At 40.0% G+C, this 26,316-nt stretch overlaps 2 protein-coding genes across 5 annotated transcripts in view; both read right to left on the bottom strand.

The window, feature by feature from the left end:
- The window catches only part of numb (NUMB endocytic adaptor protein), a 20,720-nt gene extending 10,655 nt beyond the window's left edge, over nt 1-10,065 (bottom strand). For 2 of the 4 annotated variants that reach the window (XM_077620792.1, XM_077620795.1), the window contains exons 1-2: nt 9,897-10,065; nt 1,820-1,956 (exon numbers count right to left, since the gene is read on the bottom strand). In XM_077620792.1, the coding sequence (XP_077476918.1) occupies nt 1,820-1,945 (126 nt within the window). In that variant the 5' untranslated portion in view covers nt 1,946-1,956; nt 9,897-10,065. The other 2 variants (XM_077620793.1, XM_077620794.1) reach the window with 2 other exon arrangements.
- A 454-nt stretch (nt 10,066-10,519) lies between these two features.
- galnt16 (UDP-N-acetyl-alpha-D-galactosamine:polypeptide N-acetylgalactosaminyltransferase 16) lies at nt 10,520-25,594 on the bottom strand. The gene is made up of 15 exons (XM_077621250.1): nt 25,209-25,594; nt 23,384-23,565; nt 22,333-22,431; nt 22,179-22,246; nt 18,926-18,991; nt 17,978-18,099; nt 16,521-16,608; nt 16,306-16,390; nt 15,937-16,040; nt 14,938-15,064; nt 13,881-13,973; nt 13,109-13,192; nt 12,153-12,279; nt 11,869-11,985; nt 10,520-11,721 (listed from the first exon to the last, which is right to left on the bottom strand). Exons 1-15 carry the CDS (start codon nt 25,404-25,406, stop codon nt 11,578-11,580), a joined length of 1,704 nt encoding a protein of 567 aa, XP_077477376.1. The 5' UTR covers nt 25,407-25,594; the 3' UTR covers nt 10,520-11,577.
- Between the last annotated feature and the right edge of the window lie 722 nt (nt 25,595-26,316).

Here is a 26,316-nt window from a genome sequence, read left to right as displayed (position 1 = left end):
TCTAATTTTGTTTTTTGTTTTTTTACCTTCATTTTGGGCGGGTTAGCGGTTTGCCACGCCTCCACCCTCACGTTCGCTATCAATGGACTGTTTGCTGTTGTATTGCCTTCAAAATATTGCCAAAATGATGCACACAAATGTCCTCACAATAGGATAACGCACGACCACTTGCTAACGAGAAGTAGTCTTGAATGAGCGATCGCGGGAGCTAACAGGCTAAGGAAGGAATAACAGCCTACCCACGTATTGATTGTGGGTAATGACGTTTTATTTTGAGAAAGGGTGCCCTTGGCTATTGGTGTTGTGTGCACGAATATACTTAATTACCCAGAAAGCCCTCTTTTTGCCTGCGCATGTGCGTTGTGCGTTTCCTGGTCGAAACTCGTCCGAATAAATTGTTCAGTCCTCGTAGATATGTTATACACGAAAAAGATGCGGCAAAAAAAAGACGCTACAATGATAAACAGCCTCTCATGGCATGGCCACCTGGTTTGGTCGCATCTCGAAATGTTAATGGTATCGCAAGCGAATTATTCGATCGAAATTTTCGTCGTAACACGAGCATGTTGTATGACGAGGTACCACTGTATTGTGATTTATTCCCTTTCCTAAAAGGAAGGATCATATGAAATAGAATGTCAATTTTAAACTAGACTGCTTGCTTCTATTTTGGCAACAAACGTTGTTTTCGGCAAAACTGGCTTCCTGTCATGACCGTAGAAATGTAAAATAAATAGAATAAAATCCGTGAGACAAGTGAGCTTTTAATCCTTCCGTGAATGAAAATGACAATGGAGGGAGACGTGCTGTTGTACTTTGAAACCTTACCCGCGTATTTCCTGTCACGGTGCGTTCTACTCCCCAAGAGACTATTGTGTTTTAATCTGGGATTAGGATTAAGTGTATATCTTTGATAGAGAACACAAGATGAGACATCGTGTTCTTTGGTCATTGGGCTATTATTAAGGAAATTTCCTGAATACGGAATGAAATAAAGTTCTAATCTAATTTAATCTAATCTAATAAAACCCAGTGTGCCTAGTTCCTCTGCTCTCCCATTCGAGTAAATTGGACATCTATCATTGTCAATGACTTCATTTTACCTCACTACCTTTTCATTTTAGGGTACTTGTCAGTCACTTCTGGTCAATTATTTAAATATTTATTTCTTAATTTATTTATATATTTATTTCTTAATTTATTTATATATATTTCTTAATTTATTTATATATTTATTTCTTGATTTATTTATTTCTTAATTTATTTATATATATTTCTTAATTTATTTATATATTTATTTCTTGATTTATTAATTTATTTATATATATTTCTTTATTTCTTTATTTATATATTTATTTCTTACATTTATATCTTAATTTCTTTCTTAATTTATTTATTTATGCATTTTTTTTGTTTATTTATTTATGTATGTATTTTTTTGTATTTTATTTGTTCATTTATTTAGGTATTTATTTATCTGTTCATTTATTTAGGTATTTATTTATTTGTTCATTTATTTAGGTATTTATTTATGCTTTTATTTATTTAGGTATTTATTTATGCATTTATTTATCTAGGTAATTATTTATTTATGCATTTATTTATATTTATTTATTTATCTATGACCTATTTACTTATGTCTAAAATGTCTTTTGCAGTGTCTGTATTCTCACCCTCTTGCTACAGTGAAATTTCCCGAATACGGGATGAATAAAGTTATCTAATCTAATCAAAATGTTAATATGCAAAAGGAGCTATGGTCAATGTAAAAATCACAGTTTTTTTTAGCAACACTGGTTTGTTTTTATGAATTTCATACCTTGACGGCGAAGCTGCATTTCCCACTGCGGACCGCCTCCTCATCCGTCTGCCATTGGTGAGGCCGGCTGGACTCGGGGACGTAGATGTCCTTCTTCCGCCGAAAGCTCTGCCGTAGCTTGTTCATCGCGGCGCTCCCTGTGGGCGGGAGGAGGTCAGCGCAGGCACGTTACAAAGATGTACACGGACAGCAACGAAAAACATATCTATATTCTGTGTACCAGGCTATGGAAAAACAAAAAATAATGTTTAGCGTCAGCTAGGTGCCGCCATTTTTTGCTAGCTTGAAGAACTTAGCCGCCTCCGTAAAATGTAAACAAAAGAATATTTAACTTTGTTTTTTTTCGACTTTGAAAGTGCAGATAGTTTTTATTTTTCACGAAAAAAAGACTCAAAATGATGATGGATCTCAGAAAGCTAATATGAGATTTGTTTAGGAAATGCTTTTAAATATATCAGAAAATAATGCAAAAAAACTGAAATAGAACCTTCGGATTAATAAGTAAAATGCAATTTTGCCGATCAATCGATATTGAACGGTCAAGTAAAACTTTAGACTGAATGACTGTCTGACTTGATCAATAATAGCGTCACAGAATTAATGATTAAATGTGTGTCAATGTGACAACTTCATTGTAGCGAAGAAAAATGATCCCTAAACTAATTGTGTCCTAAAAAATGGTGCAAATTTTGCTTTTTTCACATAAATTAGCATTAAAAAAAATCTGGCAGTGACGTTTTTTATTTTTAATTACATTTCTGACATATTTTTTGGGTGTTTTTGCAACAAGATTGTTCAAATGTAAAACCCTTGAGCATTATACATAATTTTTAATTAAAATACTTTGAAGTCACCGATTACAAAAACATTTGCCTGTGGCTATCGTCTGTGTTTTTCCAATATTTATTAGCGCCCCCTAGGAATTAGCGGCTAATTACGGAGAACAATCTTGAATGAATAGTTTTGTTTCAAGTTAAGAAAACTAATCTTAATTTAAAAAAGAAGCACAAATGAAATTAGTGGCCAATCTTATCAATTAACGTCAATCTGCAAGGATGCCCATTATTTTTAATGAATGGTCACTTGACCTATAAGAGTTTAAAGTTGAACTAAACTAGGACAAAGGTGCAAAATGTTTGAGAGCCCTATTATGGACGGGATTGCCTTCTCGACTTTAGTTGGGAGATTAACGGGCGGCAAAGAGACCCAATTAAAAAGCGTCTGATTGAAACGAGAAGTGAAAGGTGCGGCCATCTTTGAAGGAGCGGCTCACATACGCCCCGTCGTATCGTGGCCGAGGGAACGCGGGTCACTGAGCCGTAGCATTCCGAGCTAACTTTTGGGCGTGGAGTCGGACTTCGCGGGATTAAGAGTATTTTTAATCCGGGAGATTTAAATGTCTGCAAGCGTACACGACTAATGTAACGACACACACCTAACCGACCGGTCTCTTTGTTTGGCCTTGAATAGGTCATTCGTGTTGTCATTTTACACAGGGACGGACGGTACTAGGCTTTCTTTAGCGTTGAAGTTGTTTTATATTAGGAAAAATGTTGAATTTTGCCGTTTTGCTGGTCATGTGTTTGAGGTGAGGCGCTGGCTCTTATCTGCCTTGCCCACCTTGAAAATGGGCACAATAGAGCAATAGGCCTTGACACCCAAACAAACACATCCAACATCAAACATTGGGCTGGGGAGTGACCAAATGTACCGCATTTTCCGCACTTGAAGACTTCCATTTTTGAAAACCTACTAATACTGCAACTTCCTCTTGTGCACATGTGTCAAAGTGGCAGCCCGGGGACCAAATCTGGCCCCGCTGCATCATTTTGTGTGGCCCGGGAAAGTAAATGATGAGTGGCGACTTTCTGTTTTAGGATTAAATTAAAATGAAGAGTATAGATGTATATTAAATTTCCTGATTTTCCCCCTTTTCAATCAATAATTGCAATCTTTAATCCATTTTCTTCTTTGTGTTTTTAGTGCTAGAATATTTGGAAAATAACTACTGCTACGACGTCTACTACCACCACCGCCGCTACTACTACTACTACTACTGCTACGGCTACTACTACTATTAGTACTACTGCTACTACTATTACTATTACCGCTACTACTACTACTGCTGCTACTACTATTACTACTACTACTGTTACTACATATAATATTACTACTACTACTACAACTACTACACCTGCTACTATTACAACGGCTACTACAACCAGTGCTACTACTACTACTGCTACTACGAGTACTACTGCTACTACTACTATTACTACTACTACTATTACCACCACTACCACCAACCACCACTACTGCTAGTACTACTACTACTACCACTACCACCACCACCACCACCACCACCACTGCTAGTACTACTCGTACCACCGCTACCACTACCACCACTACTACGACTGCATCTCATCTCATATTTGTGGACAATCACTAAGCCAGTATTTACTGTACCGGGTTATTAAATGCAGATTAAACGGAAGTCATGCGGTGGTGGCATGAACACATGCTAGGCTAGTGTTTGCAAACAAGACCGGTGCCGTCGCCCCCTCTGTAACACTTTGATTTAGGCCACGTCATATTGGAGCTGGCCGCGATGTTGCTGACGAGCCGCCAACACCAACAGCCTGCCTGCCTGTACGCGCCCTTCAATATAAATAAATACTACACACAGGATGACGAAGCACTCTTCCTTCCTGAAGCAAGTCCGTGATGCGGCGATGCGCGGTGAGACAAGAACCAGATTGGCCGCGGGGGGGGGGTTGAATTTCGGCAGGTGGACGGGAATAAATCGCCAGAAGAGCTTTGGCTCTCGGCCATGCACCCAGACGACCTGCTTAGTCGCACCTGCCGTAAAAAAATAAAGAAGTTAAAAGTTCCCTGGCCTTATCCTTTCTGTCCTATCTTCCCTTTCATTCAGTTCCCAGGTCTGTAAGAGTAGTCACTACTTTGTATTAGGTAGCATATATTTAATGGTGGCGGGGTTTAGTATTACTACTCCCCCCTGTTTGTTCTTAATTTCACCCTTTTAACCCTTTCCGTCCCGCTGCTTTTTCTGAATAGGAAATCAGTTGATATATAATGTTACTGTTTTGTTTTTCCAATAAATTATACTAACTACACTCTAAATCACCCCTAGTTATGGTTGTGTCCTTTGTCTCCTTGTGCTCTGTGATTGGCTGGCCACTAATTCAGGGCATCATCCGCTGTCAAAGTTTTTCAGATAGCCTAAAAATGTTTTTTTTTAAGTTAAAACAGGCTGTCCGTGGTCAAAGAAGGAAAAAAAAACATGGGGGAAATTAGTCACAGGCCCAGCCAAACTATGGACAAAAAACGCGACTTATAGTCCGGAAAATGCGTTGATTGTAATGAGTGGATTCAATCAATTTATAGCCCTATCCTATTTTGTGCTTAGAAGGTCATTCAATCGGGTTTTTGGCTGAGTACCTAGTGACGTCCACCCCCCTTTTTTCTCATCTTAAATCTACTTAGCATTAAAAAAACTAAAACGCGACTACTCCTCAAATATGGTGGCCAAAAAGGCTCTCTGTGTGATTAAACGCACGACGGCAGCGGTGCTCGTTGGCGTAGCATTGACCCCAAGGAGCAAAGGCCCGTTACATATTGACCAGGTCCAGTGCGTTTAATGCGTGATCTATTACGCCCGTGAAAATGCGAGAGAATTTTATGGAATGTTCAGGAAGGTGCACGGGGGGAGATAAAGGTTTACGACTCGGGTTGGCTGGCTCGCTTGCGCCGGCAATAAAACGGAAAAGTAAGTCATGGGTGCGCGTGGAGGACGCTGGGGACTTTGCTTCGACTTGTGGAAAAGCAAAAAGATAAGAAACCGCTTTGTAGGATATATTCATTCATTTTTTCTCCTTTTGAACGGAGCCCTGGCAGCGATATATAAAGTTTCAGTTCCATCGACACCGATAGATGTCCAATCATTTTAACTGTCAGAACAAGCCCGCGAGCCGGATCGGACCCCCTAGCGGGCCACTTTCCTTACGTTTGACACCAGAGGCTATAGAAAGTGAGTGAGTATCGGTCTTAGCGGGTGTGATGACATGATGGTAAAACCGGAAATTCACGCCGGGCGACCATACTTGCAAACATGCACCATGCTCTGCCCTGGCTAAGACCCAAGTAATACACACACACACACACACGCACGCACACGTTTGATTGGCTACACTCGCCTAGAAACAAAAACAGAAGCCTCAAGACAGCACAAACTGCAGAATTGTGTAATACGGACCGGCGTGCGATCGGTCGTGCCGCTCGCTCGCTCACGTATTTCAGGAATGCCGTTCACGTACTCGAGCTCCGCTCTCGTCCCGTCGGGCCATTCGTCAAGCAGGGGGGGGGGAACGGCGGTCGGGGGAATTTGAATTTACTACGTCAGGTCGTGGCGTATTTGGTCACGTGACCCAAAATCATGTGCGTAGATTTCAAAATCAACAGCGTGATTTACGGTCGAGACGGAGTGCGTGTGACTTTACGTCTTTATGGGAGCACGCCGTCGACTCGTCGGCTGCCATTGACCGTACGAGGCGTCCAATCCATTTTGAGCGGCGGCGAAAGATGGCGGCCAGAGCGCCAAGATCTCGTGTGGGCCGGATCATTTTATTTTGGGCCTATAAAATGAACTTACCTCCCGCCTTTGATAGCGCTAAAACGCCAGTTTAAGTCAATTGGACAATTTTGCATGGTTCATAATAGTATTTCCATATTTATATCAACACTGCTGCATTAAAAAAAAACATACGCAAATCACAACGAAAATAGCATTGGCTGACCAAGTTTATTCGCCATCAACGTTTATTTACGCAATTATTTTTAAACAAGAATTTTTAGCCAATAATTTTAAAACAATAATTTTTAGCCAATCATTTTTAAACAAGAATTTTTAAACAAGATTTTTTAAACAAGAATTTTTAGCCAATAATTTTAAAACAAGAATTTTTAGCCAATCATTTTTAAACAAGAATTTTTAAACAAGATTTTTTAAACAAGATTTTTTTAGCCAATAATTTTAAAACAATAATTTTTAGCCAATCATTTTTAAACAATAATTTTTAAACAATAATTTTTAGCCAATAATTTTAAAACAATATTTTTTAGCCAATCATTTTTAAACAATTATTTTAAACAATTATTTCTAAACAATTATTTCTAAACAATTATTTCTAAACAATTATTTCTAAACAATTATTTCTAAACAATTATTTGCAACCTTATTTTGGTGCTGCGCTCCTGAAAAAAACCCTGATTTTTCTTTCTGCTCATTTAAAAAAAAAAAAATCATTAGACCGTTACTACAGCTCTGATAAATAGCGAACTCCCTGCTCGCCAGAACGTCTTAATTACAGACGAGCGGCTATGAATAAAGCACGAGGAGGGCTCAGGTATGCGCGAGGCTCCGCCCACAGACAAAAAGGAGCGCCGCCCGAAACCTGAAAAGCACCCCCAGATTTAACAGGCGGCGACATAAGGAGCTCAAAGCCCCATGGAACTCATTAGCAGCTAAAGATAAAAGTCCCAAATGGGCACGCTGTCCCAAAAGATGCTAACGGTAACAGTACAAAAAAAAGCTAGCTTTGTTGATCAGCTTAGAAATGGATGTGACAAGCGGGGCAAACTGGTCAGGAAGAAGAGCGCTCTTCCAGGCGACCTATTCTGAGCCGCTCGGGAGTGCGGCCAATAGAGTTTTACAATCGAGATGGCCCCGATTGGACACCACCGGACTAAAATAGGCTCCGTTCAAATGCGGTTTCACTCTGTTTGTACACAACGGCTCGAGCTTTCAACTGTAACGCAAAAACATGCAATGACAAATACCGTATTTCTCGCATATAAGCCGTATTTGTCACTTTAAAATAATGATGACGGCTTATATGCGCATAAATTAGACTTGACATGCACGAAACTGCAAGGTGACAAAGATTAAACGCCATAACGCAAGACAATGCGGCCGATACGGTCATTTATTTCAAAATAGTGAAAAGATAAACAGATAAAAACAAAATTTATTTTGACGTCTATGAATGAAATTCAAGAATAAAAACGTATTTTGCATAAAACGTGAAAACTCACTTGTGCCTGTCATTGCTTGCTCAGGGGCGCTGCTATCTTACCTTTTTATAAGTAGTTTAACGGACACACTTCCTGGTTGTACTGCTCACAAGACTTCCTTTTTTAATTCGTCCATGTGCGATGATTTTTCTTAAGATTTTCCCTTCAAATTTGTACTCCCTATTAAAACCATGAATATGGAGAAAATTGTGAATCAGGGGGCATCTTATACGACAGAAACGGTAAAATTCAACGTTTTTAAGGCAATTTTAAGGGTGCGGCTTATACGCGGACGCGGCTAATATGCGAGAAAATACAGTAACACTTTGTTTTTCAACATTACATAGCTTGGAATGTTTTTCTAGCACATTAACTAAGGATGTCCCTGACCAAAAATCAAAAAAAGTCAGTTTAAGAGTTAAGGTTACAAAATGATTCAAAAGTATAGTACAAAAGTTTATGCATATAGACTATTTTGTGACTGTTGAATCAATGTAAACAAAGGTAAATGTCCAACAAATGACAGCTAAAATAGCTTAATTTATTGAATTGCGTAACAAAATTTAGTTGCTTTCTACGTGTATTTACGTAAAATACATTTAAACAATTTGTTGGGAACCAAAAATGAGAAGGAAAACGTACAAGGCCTCTCCATAAATTACACGAAACCTTTTCCTACTATTGTCTGGAGGACGTTTTAAGACAATAGAAAAGAGAAACGTCACCGGAGTCTGAATCACGGCTAAAAATAACAATTATGAATCTCTTCCACATTGCGATCCTGGAAAAAAATGGACACTTATCATAATATATACCATTTGAAACCATCTCTTTTTGAAACACAAGTGTTTTTCACACGGTGTCATTGTAAACAGAGTAGAAAATTATTATATACAATTAAGAGGCTATTTCGAACTTAAGGTTGGATTGGGGAGGGGTCGCCGTATCTACTTGTAATCAGTACATTAAAAAAAGGAAGAAAAAAAAAGTGAGGCCCTTTGATTGCATCACATTTGCACAGCGAGTTTATCAACCTGCGTTGCGTCACAGCTCTGACAACATTTAGCATGTGCTAGCAACCGCTAACACACTCCCATTTAAAGCAGGCTCACCATTAGCCACAAACAAATATGCATCTTTTTTGACATGTTCAGGCACTAAAGAAGAAGACTTTGTGGCATTTGGTGACCGTAGAAGATTATAAACATCAAACTCCAGCATACTTACCACAATAGTATCATTTTTTCCACATCCTAACATTCATTTTCTGTACCACTTATCCTCACAAGGGTCCAACCTGGACTGGTAGCCAGACAGTCACACACATGCAAACAAAGGGATTGCAATAAAGTGATGGTGAGACACATTAATCATGACATGAGTATTTATATTTGACATACCTTATGAAGAGTTTGGCCTAATGTAGGTGTAACAGAATAAAAACAGGTGCATATAGATAGCTAAAATTTCCAAAAAGACAAACTCATCATGCACCGACAACTACTGCAAAATCAAATTTCTTTCTACCAATTTGATTGTATGGTTAATTCACCAATCAAAATGGATGTTTCTTTACTCCCATCATTAACAACCTTCGAACCCAATGTATTAAAACAGTACAGATGAACACACTGATTTAATTTTCTATCTCACCCTGTATGTAGTTGGCGTGTGACGTCACAACCCGGAAATCAAGTAATTAGCCATTACGCCCCATGACAAGTTCATCTCGTCCAGGTAGATGACTTGTGGCAACGCCAGGTGCGACAATACTGCACCCATATCTGCCCATTTAAACCAATTCCGTTGTAAAAACAAACAAAGACACCGAGACGTATGCGTCGCCTACTCTTTGGTCACGAAGTCAGTCTAATTTCACGGAGGTTTTGAGGGGGAGCTAACGTAGCCACTTCCGAAACCTGAAGCTTAGCTCAACGTGCTAGCGAGCTAATTGACGGGAGAAACAGCATGAAAAAAATAGACTTACCTGCAACGACGAGGTCGAGCAAGACGGTAATGCCGTGACAAATTCCGCCCCCTCCCCGCCGCGGAGCCTCACGCGTCGGCCCCCTCCGAGGAAAATAATTCAAATTCCACAGAAAGGCTGCGAAAGACTGGCGTAGTCCAATCGCTTCGGCCACCGCCGCTGAATGGCTGCGAGCGAGCGGCGCAACCAAACTCCCTCCTTGGCAACGGACCGCCTTTACGCCTTGCTATTGGTTCATCGGGGAGCTTTTGTTGTGATGGACAGGTGAGGGAGCCAACCTGAAACAGACAGTGACATGCATTGAAAACACAAGTTGGAAGTGTATCTGACGCCCTCGGGTGGCTATAAAGCGCAACTCCATCACTACACTGCGCAGCGACGTATGGAGTCTGACCCAAAATGGCCGACATATGACAACCCTCGTCCCCGTCAGAAACTACGGTTTTCTAGACTGAAGCATTGTTTGGAATCAAGCCAATTAAAACTTAATTAACTTTAATTAGATTACAGCAAATACACTGGAGTAAAAAAATAAGTAATGTGTTAGAAAAAATGCAAATAACTTTAGGGAAATTCCACAAATAACTCAATTAGAATACATGGAAAACCATTAAAACAACAGGTGAGGCGGCCATGTCTTACATTTTATTTTTCAAGTGTATTTTTTAACACACGCACACACAAGCCCTCCTTTTCTCCCCACACGTACACACAAAGAAAATTTCAAGCAAATATACGTTTTAGGAATTTTCATGTCATATTTATGAGACGACAAAAGAAAAACAATACGTACTTGGGTGCAACCATGCAGAACAATAAATAAAAACCAACACCTGATTTCACTTTTTTTTTCTCCTCTTACATTTTCAAATGAGACATACTATAATGATCATTATTATAATTACTTACAATTAAGTGGACTAACTATTTTCTGTCACTTTGCAGGAAAGGATAAGTTTTTGGCTGCAATGAAATTTGATAAATGATATGACAAAAACCTTCCTCCCATTTAGTCACCAAACATCTGTCAATTTGTAAAAATCTCTCCATATTTCATGATTTTTGCCATTTGCTAGACTTAAAAAAAACAGAAAAAAGTGCTGAGTGCAATTATGGATGGCACCCTGGATGTCAAAAGTGGGACTAAACCTTGAATTCGACCACTATTTATCTAAATGACAAAAAATGAGTTATCCCACCGTAGGTATTTTAAAAAAAACATATATTGTCAATGGTTTCAATTCAAAACAGTCATCATTTATCTTCTTCCATAGAGGTAACAGGACTTCTTCCTTAAATATTATAGACATATTTTACAGCTATTTTTAGCCAGGTGGTCTATAATTTGCCAAATTGTGACATCACACACAAAAAATGCTACAAGATGTCTGCAAAAGCTAAATTTTCCCTCATTACAATACATAAGGCCTTGGCCTGAAAACGCACCTTGGCTCCAATATGCCACAAGATGTCACCAAAGTCATGTATCTATATTACAAATGGTTTGGGCCAAAGAGCGAATTTGCAGGCTTTTACTGTACAAACATTAAAAAGTCATTTTTTCATGATATGAACACGAAAATGTAAAAAAAAGGGGAAAAATAAGCTGCAGCCTCCTTTAAAGATGGAGTATCCCTACACTGCTCTAGAAGCAAGGCCAAAGGTCATCCTTAGCACACTTTCAGGTGATAATTTGCGGCTCCCAGGCCTGGCTGGCCACCAGGGGGCGACACTGGTTGACGACAGGGGGGCCGGGCGGGTTCTGACTGTCCAGACATAAACCACTGACCGTGTGCTGTAGTGCCGAACCTTTGGGCTTCCATTTCTGAACACAGAAACCATATAATTTTTGCAGAGGATAAAGAATCTATGCGTCGTCTACCCAAAAAAAGAAACCTTCAACTTATCCTGAAAGCTAAATTGGAAGCCAAATGGTTATGAAACAAAGCCCGGTGATTAGTTAACCACTGACCTGTCTTGGCTCTTTGGCATTGCAGGGCTCCAAGGTGACCTTTGACCCGGGGGCAAAGAGCGTGATGGCCAAGCAGAGATCATGCTGCCGGATCAGCGGCTCAATTAACTCCCACCTCTGGAAAAAGAACGCTTTGAAAATTTAGCACGGATCAGACACCCTAGCGAGAGCCACTTGTGGCCGGCGAGCCACGTGTTTGACACTAGGCCGTAGCCCAGGGATCTAAAAACTCCCTCAAGTATGGACCGTAGTCCTAATTGGCTTGTAAGAGTCCGAGTACTGACCTGCGCTTGCGGCCTACCGCCTCTGAGCGACCTGCACTCGGCTAGTCCGAGTCCGTCCGTCCCGCGGCTCTCCAGGCACAGCGACCCCTGTCTGAGGATGCTGGACACGGCGTCCTGCTCAGGAACCCTTGAGGAACGGATTGATGCCACTCAGTGTTTATACTCAAAATAGTTTCTGATACGGAAACCAGATCATGGGGAGGCTTTCAAAGTTTTAGAATTTCCATGCAAGTTGTATTTCACCCATAACTACAAAAATATTGACATCGTATGTTTACGGACAGCCCAGAAGACACGCATCGACATCGCAACGTGAAGTGGACACTTATTTTTCGATCACGTGATCGTGGTTTGACTGTGACTGTCGTCAACCGTGTGCGGTCGATTGGTCGCCGATCTTTTGGTCGCCCGGAAGGTAAGCGATAATTACCATTTAAATCGTTGCTCAAATTCCCTAAATACAAAGTGCGAATGACTATTTAGTCATACTTAATGCCCTAGTCATTATTAGGCTAAAGAAAAGCACAGCACAAATTTTCATAGTTTAATTTCAAGTAGGATGATATAGTTTTATTCAGAACCCTGAATTTTTATTTCTAATACAATACCTATTCATATACTGTATTATTCGATGCATAATTGGAAAAAAAAAACCTTAATTTCTAAGTGAGCTGATGCACTCCCGCATGAATCATTAACTCGATCGTTTGTGATGTCAGGGTGCCATGGCACCCCGTGCGTATTTACTCTCGGGTGACATGCCAGGAAAAAAAAACCAACTGGAAACTCGACTCAATTTATAACCTGGCGCCTTCCCTCCTACGTTTATCTGATGGTGATTCACCCTTTTGGCCTCCCGACTTAATTGGTCCAATGTGTGACGACGGGAGGCAAATTAAATCTATTTGTCAGGGCGTTGACAAGGATTTTGCATTAAAGTATCAAATGTGGGTCACCTGAGCTCGGGGTAGACGTTCTCCATGTACCAGCGGAAAGGTTTGCAGTTCAACTTCCGTCGAAGCGCCTGGCGGTCCGCTATGCTGCAATTTTAAAATGCTTATAAATATATTGCACGCCCAATAATCATGTATTGAAAAAAAAATATATATACACACATATATATATTTTTGTATTATTTTATATATATATATATATATATATATATATATATATATATATATATATATATATATATAATCCAAAATATATAGGCTTTTACAATAAATTTGATTACATATATAAAATCTAATTTATATATATATATATACACACACACATATATATACATATATTATATATACATATATATATAATCCAAAATATATAGGCTTTTACAATAAATTTGATTATATATATATAAAATCTAATTTATATATATATACACACACATAGATACATATATACATATATATACACATATATATATATATATATATATACATATATATACACACACACATATATACACACACATATATATACATACATATATATACACATATATACACATATATACACATATATACATACATATACATATATATACATATATATATACACATATATATACATATATATACATATATATACACATATATTAACTTGAACTAATAGACAATCATTGACGGCGATGGCCGACCAATTAGTTTTAAGTGAGTGGCACGGTTCATTCAAAACAAAATGGACGTCCATCGCCGTCCGTCAATGGCGGGGCGGGAAGGTACAAACCTGCCAAAAGCTTTTCCTTGCGCCGAAGGTCTGGCCGAGTAATAGTACTGCTTGTATTCGTCCATCCACACTTCGGCGGCCCGCCGCGTGTTCCTACACGTACGTACACGCGTGTCACATGATGTCATTCGTGGTAAGTATTCACCAGGCTTCACTTTTTCCAGCGTTTGCGCTGTTAGAGCAACGGTGTCAAACTCTGATTGTTGGCGGGCTAGCGAGTTTAATTTTGGCCCAAAAAGACGGCTTGGTGGCGCTAGATTTCCGATCCCAATGAATGAGAAAAAAAATTCTCAATGAAAGCATGTGATTTTTTTTGTAAACAATCAAAATAGATCATTGCAAAGGTCAGCTTTTGCATAAAAAACAATGATATGCTGACACAGTCCAACTTTTTATCATCCATTTTTTTGCGTTCTAATAACAAAAATAATTGTTCGTGCTCGTCTAAATCAAGGGTGTCAGACTCGGGTTGGTTCGCGGGCTGCTTTAACGTCAACTAGATTTCACGTGGGCCGGACCATTTTAGATATAATATCTAGATTTTTTTAAAATAAATGGATTAAAAGAACTGGATTAAAAGCCCTGAATATTCATTTTTTATAGATCTAAAACAATGTTTGTTTTAGCTTTTAAAAAAATATTTTTAGATTTTACAAAATGATTTTTGAACTAAAAACACAGAAAAATGGATTAAAAGATGACAATTATTGATTTAATAGAGGGAAAATCAGGAAATTTAATATACATCTATACTCTTCATTTTAATTTGATCCTAAAACAGAAAGTCGGCACTCATGATTTACTTTCCCGGGCCGCACAAAATGATGCGGCGGGCCAGATTTGGACCACGGGCCGCCACTTTGACGCCTGTGGCTTACACAGTCCAACTTTTTATCATCCATTATTTTTAATAACAAAAATAATTGTTCGTGATCGTCTAACTAACGTTAGTGGCAGTTTTTGTCAGTTTTACCCATTTATTAACAAAATATGCAAAAAATAAAAAGTCAAGCGCCGTGAATACAGCTGACACACACACACACTTAAACTCACTTACTTGATGTAAGTGAGCGCATTGCCTTCTGGGAAGTCGTACGGGTGTCGCTTCCGGAACACGTGACCCACGCGGCTGCAGGGTAATATCTCCAAACTCCCACCGCACATCCACACGCGGAATGACAGCTCTGGTAATAAACATAAGTCATAAAAATCATCATCATTTGAGTTAGCGAGCCACCCCAGTATAAGCCGCACTAGCCCAACAAAAATGCACAATGAAAGGGGAAAATATAGATATACCGTATTTTCTCGCATATTAGCCGCCTGTGTATAAGCCGTACCCTAAAAATTGTCTTAAAATCGTTGAATTTTTACAATTTCTCGCGTATAAACCGCCCCCTGATTCACAATTTTCACCTCCATATTCATGGTTTTAATAGGGAGTACAAATGCGTTACTTGGAAGGGAAAATCTTCAGAAAAATCATCGCACGTGGGATTTCTGAGATACTGTATGAATCAAAAGCACATTATTAAGGCCAATATCAGAAGGAATTAATTCATTAATCGAGTAATGGTTGTTTTGTTACTGTAAAACAGAAAATAACCAACAGTAAATATTAATTTGCCGATATCTACTGGTGAAAAAAAGCCGTAACGCTGTAATATAAGCTGTAGCCTTGATTCAGTCGTCATTTTTTTTGTTACAAATACGGCTTATATACGAGAAAATACGGTAATTCGCACTAGCATTCATTCATTTTTTTGTACCACTTATGCTCAGTTATACAACATTAAAGTAATGGTAAAATTAGGAACAACAGTCAAAATAAGCACCTGTTAATGTAACATTAACTATTCTTTTAGACAACTACAGCCTAAAAAAACTGCATATAACAAGCTGTGAGCGGTCAGATTGAGAAAATTAAAGAAATACAAGTCGCAAGCCCAGGAAAACTGAAAAAAAAGTGCGACTTATAGTCCGGGAAATAGGGTAGTTGGCTAGAAAACGGGGAGACAGAACTTCCTTGTGGAAAATACAAAGGGAGGCTTCTTACCAAAGTTCTCTCCACCCCAGATATCCATGTGTGTGTCATACTGGCCCAGATGGTTGAACCAACTCTTGTCCATTGCAAAAATGCCACCAGCGATCACTGGGGTCCTAAAAACACACGTGTGATGAACTTTGACCTTTGACCCAATCAAAATGGATTGGACTTTGCGTGCCTTTGCATTTTCAGCGCTAACAAACATCCAAAATCATATTTTGCAGTGGGTTATTTATTTTCCCAGTTCTGATACAAAATGCGTCCTTTGGTAAAAACGGAAGATTGCTTGAATTTATCAACTCTGCATTACGGTATTTTTTTTTTTTAGAGCAATCGGTCCGTGGCAGCCAAGGCGATTGGGTCACGGATCAATCAAACCTGATTGGCTGCGTGGGGTCGCTCCTGGCCATTTTCTGCTCGATGGGAATCTGCTCCCATTTAAAGTGAAGGCTCCAGTCAAACCCTGGTGACAATCAAAACATCCCATCAGATCATTTCAAGCGAGCGTTTTTTTTAACGACGGGGAATTTCTGCGTTCGCAGCTGCGCCGTTAGCTTAGCGCTCCCCGGTGGGCCGCCCGTCCGTCCCCTCACCTCCTCTCAAATCGGCCGAAGCGGCCAAGTAAGCAAAGTTGTCCAGGCTGATGACGTCGATGATCGGGCTCACCACTCTCGTATGGTCCTGTCACAAAAGTTATTACGGTAATCCCCCACTTATCGTGATTTTTTTTGCCACTATTAATCATAAAAATGTTTATTAAAAAAAAATATATCTCATTTTCTGAACAACTTTATCCTCATTAGGGTCGCGGGGGGTGCTAGAGCTTATCCCACTGTCTCCGGGGTGGCAGAGGCGGCGGCCTGGTGGATGAGTGGTTAGTGCGTTGGGCTCACAGTAGGAGACCTGGGTTCAAATCCAGGTCGGTCTACCTGTGTGGAGTTTGCATGTTCTCCCCCGGGCCTGCGTGGGTTTTCTCCGGGTACTCTGGTTTCCTCCCACATTCCAAACACATGCACGCTAGGCTAATTAGATGCTAAATATTACCTAGCTATGAGTGCGATTGGTTGTTTGTCACCTTGAGCCCAGTGATTGCCGTGACCGGACGTTTGGTCGAACGGACGTTTGGTCAAACGGACGTTTGGTAGAACGGACGTTTGGTAGAACGGACGTTTGGTCGAACGGACGTTTGGTAGAACGGACGTTTGGTCGCCGGGTTCGCTCGCTGTCAAATTATGACAGAGAGTTTATTGTTGATATTTTGATATTAGATATTTAGATAATAAACTCATAATTTTGAGAGCTGGCCAGCGACCAAACGTCCGTTCGACCGACCAAACGTCCGTTCGACCGACCAAACGTCCGTTCTACCAAATGTCCGGGGACCAAACGTCTTTCGACGAAACATCCGAGTACCAGTGATTGCTGACCACCAATTCAGCGTCAGCTGGGATAGGCTCCAGCACCCCCGCGACCCTAGTGAGGATAAAGTGGTTCAGAAAATGAGATGACATAAGACTCAGCACTGAAGGAAAAACAAAGTTATAAGAGGGGTGACCCTACTTTGCGATTTTTGGGATTATCGGAGCCACCGCGATATTCGAGGGATTACCGTATTAATAATTTGATGGTTGTGGCTGTCGTCCAATGATTTGTCCTGTTTTATGTCTCCCTCCCCCTGAGACACTCATAAATATGACGTGTTCAATCCGCCGCTCATAAATATGACGTGTTCAATCCACATTCTGTTTCTCATTAACGTTCCCTTCACAAAAGGGGGATCCATTTCGTTTCGACTCCGGGGAAATATTTTGCCGTGGGAAAATACGGCATCTACATCAACGTCGCTCGCTATTTGTATGTAATATGTATTCCGGAGTCAGGATTCAAAGTCCAAATGGAATAGACATTCCGTCTTGAGGGTTTGGATGAAAAAAAAACTGTTACATTAGATTTTGGAGGCGTTTCGAACACAATTTGGGGAAAAAATGACAGATTTGCAGCGTCAACTCTGTCTTTTTTGACAATACAAAATGTGTGTGTGTGTGGGTACCTCCTTGACGCGCTGAATCATGGGCTGCAGCCAATCAGCATTCACCTCGCAGTGGCTGTCCAAGAAGGTCAAGATGGGGGCCGAGGCCGAGTTGGCCCCTCGCACCCGGGACCGGATAAGTCCTAAAGGGGACATTTTACCATTATTTCCGATTGATTTTTTTTTTTTAAGGACCTTCTGGGATTTGTTGGTTGCTACTGATTTTTGGGCATTTACAGGTCACTTCCTGTTTCTTTGGGGAGGTTTCAAGCACTGAAAGATTTATCCGAGGCCAGTTTAAGTGAATTGGACATCTATAGATGTCAAAAGTAGGCAATTTTATGTCATTTTGGGGGGGGGCTTCCATTTTGGGGTGCTTACGGGTCACTTCTGGTAAATTTTGGGATGGATTTTGAGGGACTTTCTTGTGCGTTTTTCAGTTCCTGCTGATTTTTGGGCATTTTCAGGTGATTTCCTGTTGCTTTTGGGAGATTTCAAGCACTGAAAAATGAGCATCCACTGCCCCTTTAAGTGAATTGGACATTTATAAATGTCAAGAGCAGCCAATTTTGGTCACTTCTGGTCAATTTTGGATCATTCCGAATAGATTTTGAGAGTCTTTCTTGTTCCTTTGTCGGTTCCTGTTTATTTTGTGTCATTTCCAGGTGACTTCCTGAATGTTTTGGGACATTTTAAGCTTCCTTATGAACTCATTGTCCGCCATTAACAGCAGGGGGGGCGAATGAAGCAATGCAATTAGCGCTCGCTAGCAGGACCTCCAGAGGTTTGGAGCGTTTCAGCTCACATATTTGCTCCATGATGTGTTTGCTTAAAAGTTTATGCTAGTTTGTGTTTTAGGGCAAGACCGAGGCCTCCCTCTTTCTGTGCCGACCTGCCGTGGCCTCCCGTTTGGTCTAATCTTTGACCTCTTTTGTCACCTTTCCCGCTTCAAGCCGATTTCACACTCACCCTCTCTTCTGCCGTTCCTCAGGCAACGCACTTTGGGGATCCGGGCGAGCAGCTGGCAGTCGTCGGCTGCGGAAGACAAACGCATGGCGTCAAGGTGGACAATCCTCACAAAAAAATAATTATGGAAGGGATATCCTGCAAATGTAGTATACAAAAAGTTCCCGCGTGGCTCAGAGCGGACATTTTGGCTCTTGGAAGCTACATTTTTTGGGGGAAAAAAACTCTAAAGCCACTTTTACTTAGCACTTTTCCAAGTATTCATTCTTAAAATAGAGTTTTATTCGTGTATATGTATTTAATAGGGGTGTGGCAATATGGCGATATATTGCAACCTTTTTGTGTTTTTTTTTAAATTAATTTTTTGGTCTATTTTTTTCACGATTTAGCAGCATTTTTTAAATTAATTATTTTGGTCTATTTTTTCACGATTTAGCAGCATTTTTTAAATAATTTTTTTGGTCTATTTTTTTCACAATTTAGCAGCATTTTTTAAATTCATTTTTTGGTCTAATTTTTCACGATTTAGCAGCATTTTTTAATGAATTTTTTTGGTCTTTTTTTCACGATTTAGCAGCATTTTTTAATCCCTCATTCTTATTTTGCCATATCACAAAATAACTAATTATGATCACTAATAATATCATATCAGTATCTTCCAAGAGATTCCCGCCCCTAATATGTCTTGTTATATATCCAGGAATAACAAAAACAATATTCCTGCCTTTCTATTTCTGCATTAAACTTTTGTTCAGGCATATGAACAAGCGCACACACGCAGTTGAGGATGATGATTGACCCTGCTGTTGCATTGTGGGTATGTCCTTCCCCTCCCTTGTAATGATACATCCTTCCCCACTTGTAATCCTCACAGATTGAATGAGATGTACGTGTACTACTTTTTTTCTACAGCTTGTAACTGTCTGTAGATGGGTGTGTGTGTGCATGTGTGTGCATGTCGATGAAACAGCTGCTGGTGTGTGTGTGTGTGTGTGTGTGTGTATTTTGCACAGTGGTGTCTCATTTCCACACCACATTCTTACTGTTTTGTGTCATTTTATTGCAAGCGAAAAGTGAAAAATCACAACGAGGTGACGCCAATGTTTAGAATTGACGACGCTAATAACATCATTTTTTTGGTTGATTTAAGGTTAGGCAACTGGTTTTTGGGTGTGAACAACAAAACGGATTTTTTTTGGGGGGAATGAAAGGATCCTGCATACTTTCAAATGTGAAATATGCTGAATTTCATAGAGCTGCAAGATTCAAATCTAAATATTAAATCAAGTACATCTGGTTTTGTCAAAAAAAAAAACATTTAATTGTTTATGTAGACCACACGTGTCAAAGTGGCGGCCCGGGGGCCAAATCTGGCCCGCCGCATCATTTTGTGTGGCCCGGGAAAGTAAATGATGAGTGCCGACTTTCTGTTTTAGGATCAAATTAAAATGAAATGTATAGATGTATATTAAATTTCCAGATTTTTCCCCTTTTAAGTCAATCATTGTCATTTTTTAATCAATTTTTCTGTGTTTTTAGTTCAAAAATCATTTCGTAAAATCTAAAAATAAAAAAAGCTAAAATAAACATTGTTTATATAAAAATAATGAATATTCAGGGCTTTTAATCCAGTTCTTTTAATCAATTTATTAAAAAATATATCTAAATATTATATCTAAAATGGTCTGGCCCACATGAAATCGGGTTGACGTTAACGCAGCCCGCGAACCAACCCAAGTCTGACACCTCTGATGTAGACTAACAATGAGCTCAAAAGTGCAGAACAACCGTGCGGGCCGGACCGGACCACCCAGCGGGCCCCTCCCGGCCCACGGGCCGTACCTTTGACACCCCCGTCCGTCCCTGTGACGGGGCGCTAATTATTCTTTGGCACGGTGGTGGAACGCAAGCTAATCGTGAATGACCTCCTTACGCGTGCTGAGTAAGCAGATGATTTACAAGCGCACACGCTGTGGGGTGACGGCGCCAACAGCATGTCCAAACACAATTGCCTATTAGCACCTCTGTTATTACTGCTACTGTTTTTTTAATGGAAAAAAGCAGCCGGCTACACTCCAAGAAATAAGTGTTGACTAGCAATGGTTGTTAGTACGGTAATCCCTCGATTATCACGTCTTCACTTATCACGTTTTTTCTGCTATTATTAATTTGTTTTTTAAATATATGTATATTTTTTATTTAAAAATAATAATAATATAAAATAATATTAAAAAATATATTTACATATATTTTTTATAATTAATATAAAATAATATGAAAAAATATATACATATATTTTTTATAATTAATATAAAATAATATTAAAAAATATATACATATATTTTTTATAATTAATATAAAATAATATTTAAACATATATATATATATATATGTGTATATGTGTATGTGTGTATATATATATATATAAAATCATTTTCTAGCAAAATATTTTTTTAAAAAACCCAATTTCCGATCCTCTGAAAAATGCACAATTGTGTCCGATCTGATTTCTGCTAAAAATCATCAATGGCTTTTATGATGATTACATTGAATTTTTATGATTAAAAAAAAGGTCAAAAAAGAAAATGAGAATTTTCCGTGCTGATGTTCAATTGTAATCTGAGAGCCTGTTTGACTGTTCAATGTTAACGTAGCATGAAAGGAGTCCCAAAATAATGTGCTCATTTGTAATTGCGTGACGGCAGACCTGAACTACAAATGAAGGACAGGGAGAGCCGGTAGCTGAGCTGATGTTGATGAGATGTGAGCAGTGGAAAGCAAAAGGAGGAAGCAACTGGGAAGAAAGGCCCTAATCCAGTTAAGGCTCCACTTAATCGCCGGCTCTCCATTTAGAACATGCTTTGTCCTTATTCCCGTTGCCCGCTACAACTGCACTCAATGTAAATGAATCAAAGACTATATTCAAATTCACCCCCATGAGTTCATATATTTAAAAGAACATATCAAATTTAAGCCAAAATTGCACGTGTATCGAATTATTTCCCCATTTTTCATCTAAAAAAGGACGACAAGTATCTCAATTTTGTATTCTTTTAACGTTGCTTTTTCAATTTCACAAAAAAAGGGGAAATAATATTTTTGAGGGATGTCCGCTATTAAAAATCGGATCGGAATTTATCAGAAATTGGGTTTGTTTGCTTCATTTTCAGAGGATCCGAAGCAGGTAAACTTGATTTGTGTGTTTTTTAGGTATTAACTCATATAAACATGGCGGCGTCATTCGCGCTAAACTCACCGTCGGCGCTGAAGTCGTCAATCAGAAGGATTTCGTGAATGAGCTGCGGGGGACTCCGCGTCAGGACGCTGCCGGGAAAGCAGAGTTGTGCGTCAAAAAGCGCGGCGGGTGGAAAAAAATACATGAATAAATAAATAAACGCCGGCATGATTACCTCTTGATGGTGCGCAGAAGCGTGGAGCGAGCCTCGTTGTGGAAGGTGATGATGACGCTCGTGGGCGGAAGGTCGCCGTCGTAGTTCAGGGAGGCGCACCTGCGGGGAGAAAACGGAAATATCCGTCTAAATACCAAGTCCCCACTGTGTGGAGTTTGCTTGTTCTCCCCGGGCTTGCGTGGGTTTTTTCCGGGTACTCCGGTTTCCTCCCACATCCCAAAAACATGCATGCTAGGCTAATTGGATGCTAAATATTCCCTAGCTATGAGTGGGATTGGTTGTTTGTCTCCTTGTGCCTTGCAATTGGCTGGCCACCTCTGCCTTGTGGTCCTAGTTAGCTGGGATAGGCTCCAGCACCTCCCGTGACCCTTGTCACACCATCGGCTGAACGATAAAAAATTTAAGAAATGCAAATTATAGTCCGGAAAATGCGGTCAAATACATTTGAATTAACCAATTGACAGCAACGCTGAAATGGACCAATACTACAGAACTCTTGCTAATGTTCAGTGATGCTAGCCAGCTCAGATTAAAAATAAAAAATTAAAAAATAACTGCAGATTATAGTCCAAAAAATGCGGTCAAGTGCAATCAATCAATTGACAGCAATGGTGAAATGGACCAATACTACAGAACTGTTGCTAATGTTCGGAGATGCTAGCCAGCTAAAATAAAAAAATAAAAAATAACAAATAAAAAAATAACTGCAGATTATAGTCCGGAAAATGCGGTCAAGTGCATTTGAATCAATCAATTGACAGCAATGCTGAAATGGACCAATACTACAGAACTATTGCTAATGTTCGGTGATGCTTGCCAGCTAAGATTTAAAAATAATAATAATAAAAAATAAAAATAATAAAAATATAACTGCAATTTATAGTCCGGCAAATGCGGTCAAATACAATTGAATCAAGCAATTGACAGTAACGCTGAATTGGACCAATACTATAGAACTCTTGCTAATATTCAGTAATGCTAAGGTTTATATAATTATTATTATTTTTTTTAAAGCCCCGCCCACTTTCCCCTTGTTTATGTCTGGCGTTACCTGTAGTGTCTGGTGTCCCTGAGGGTCCGCTGCGCTCCCAGGCGGTGGCTTTCGATGAGGTTGAAGGCGTGCTCTCTGTACGGGTCGTCGCCGGCTTTGGGCCGCTTGGCGTCCAGGTACTGCTTCTCGTCCAGGCCGCCCAGCAGACCCTCCCCACGGTCATCGCGTGGGGGCCGGCTCACCTGAACGCCGCCGACAAAAAAACAAAAATCTTAGAATAGTTCAAATCTTTTCATAGAACCACTTTGCCCAGCGTGGATTTCAGTTCTCGTGACCTTTAAGAGCCACCGGGAAATAACGTGATTCATACGCGAGCTAATTAGTCGGCTCGTGGCACAAATAATCCGTGATTAGCTGACCGATTAAATCATGGCAGCCGTCGAAATTCACGTGGATTACACGTTTACTAACCGTTAAATTCAGACATTGACAAGGAAGAAAAAGCGAGGGGCGGCCCGCACATTTTTAGGCCGGCGGGTGACGCTTTTCTCGGTGTGGTGACAAAGTTGAAGGACCTCGGCACAAAGTAAAGAGAGCGCCGGCCTTCCAAAGGCCAGTCGCGGAAAATTTGGCACGGATTCCGAGCGGACGCTTGCCAGCCAATCGCATTTCAATCGGACGATGAAAACAGAAGAGTAGAAATTTTAGTTTGCCTCCACACTGAAAAAATGAGCGCACATTTTGTCTATTTTTGAACATTTTGGATTAAAAGAAAAAACAATATATGGATCAGAGTAGTTTAAATACTTGAATCGTGATGCCTTTTACTCCAAATATTTGGAAATTTGAGTACCCACTCGACTGTAGTACGCGTTTTCAATGGCGTCGACGACGATAACAAAGCGAGCGAGAACTTGAGACCTCCCCCATGTTATTGATCTGTTTTCTTTGCGTGGTAAGAATAGTCAATTACAGGGTCAATGTAAAAACAGCTCCTTTTTACAGCAATTATGTCAACATTTATTAACGAGTTAAAGGTAATATTCGGTCAACCACAGCTATTGTAAATACAAAGACTTTTTTTAGCTAGTGAGTTTAAGGTAATATTCGGTCATACACAGCTATTGTAAATACAGTTGTTGGTTTTTTAGCTAGTGAGTTTAAGATAATATTCGGTCTATCACAGCTATTGTAAATAGTTGTTTTTTTAGCTAGTGAGTTTAAGGTAATATTCGGTCAACCACAGCTATTGTAAATATACACTGATTTTTTAGCAAGTGAGTTTAAGGTAATATTTGGTCTAACACAGCTATTGTAAATACAGTTGTTTTTTAGCTAGTGAGTTTAAGGTAATATTCGGTCAAACACAGCTATTGTAAATACAGTTGTTGTTGTTTTTTTAGCTAGTGAGTTAAAGGTAATATTCGGTCTATCACAGCTATTGTAAATACAGTTGTTTTTTAGCTAGTGAGTTTAAGGTAATATTCGGTCAAACACAGCTATTGTAAATATAGTTGTTGTTTTTAGCTAGTGAGTTAAAGGTAATATATGGTCAACCACAGCTATCGTAAATACACCGAATTTTTTGTCAAACAGTGCAGGCCGAAGGTGCGTTCACGGTCACCTGAACGCAACGCGACACAGCGCTAAACAATCACCCAGCTGGCCTTGCATGCAACCCAGAAGCGTCCATTACAACATGGGGGGGGGGGGGGGGGGGGTGCAGTTGGGTGCTCCGATAATTGGAAAACGCTCACAGGTGCTTTTGGGCGGCACCTTAGCCCCCTCCCCCCCAAAAAATAAAAAATAAAATCATAACCGATATGAGACATGCGGCACACACCTTTTGCGCATGCTGAATAATCCCCGTAACGCACTGACTCACAATGAGCGGGATGGTCCTGTCGTCCCGGTGGCTCTCCGGCCCCCCTCCTCCCTGGGGGTGGTGATGTTGGTTCCCCCCGGACGAGGGTGCCGCCAAAGCCGCCGCTGCAGGTTTGCTGTCCTGCCACAGGTAGTAGAAGGTTCCGAGGATCCAAGCGACTGTCAGAATCGCGATGGCGTTGGCCCGAATCCTGCGCATGGTCAACCCATAGGCAGGAGCCCGAGGGGGGGGGGGGGGGGGGGCGCGGCGAGGAGGGCGCTCCGGAACCCTGCTACCACCTCCTCTGGTGGGGAGAGAATAGAGCGTCGATGGCGATGAAGAAGAAGAAAGAAGGAGAAGGAGGAGGACGCTCGCTGCCTCTCTATTGACTGAATCTGGTGGGGAGGATGGCTTGCGCGGTCCTAGCGCCGCCCCTTCCGGCCGTCAACTATACTACTTAACGCAATTTGGTGCTAATAAAAGAACATTTGGAATGTTTTTAGTTTTTTTTTTAAACGCTGAAACCGAAATAAAAAAAAATAAAAAAATAGCACAAATAATATACAAAGGTTTGTAAATAAATCTACTGATGTATCAAAGTAAAAACAGAAATGATACAAATACGAAATGAAAACAATTTTCAAAATAAATACAGGGATTGACTTAACTATTAATACGTAAAAGAGCTTTGCTATCATATTTACTCTATTTACACTAAGGAAGTGTTATTCAAATGAGGGGGCGGTCCTAGCTGTGGCTCAGGTTGAAACGCGGGCTGATTGGTTGGTTATGTACCACCGACTCCATTCTTGGCTGGGATAGGCTCGAGCACCCCCGCCACCTTAGTGAAGATAAGCGGCTTAGAATAAGAAGGAATGAGATATTTGCAAACATTTGCTGTTTTAGTGGAAAAGATTTTAGCATTCGTAGTTTGGCGTTCCAATGTACAATATTAAGATAATAACAGTAAATAACTAGTGACTTATATATGTACCAAATGTTGGGGGCCCATTTTACCCCCCAAAAAAGATTAACTATCAAGATGATTTTTTGTGGCAGCCCTAATTAAAATAAATGAACCAGCCTTGAAACTTCAACATTTTCTTGGCTAATACTCACCCATGACAAA

The sequence above is a fragment of the Stigmatopora argus genome, chromosome 15, assembly GCF_051989625.1.
Source record: "Stigmatopora argus isolate UIUO_Sarg chromosome 15, RoL_Sarg_1.0, whole genome shotgun sequence".
Taxonomy (NCBI): Eukaryota; Metazoa; Chordata; class Actinopteri; order Syngnathiformes; family Syngnathidae; genus Stigmatopora; species Stigmatopora argus.
This window is presented reverse-complemented; position numbering and strand designations above follow the sequence as displayed.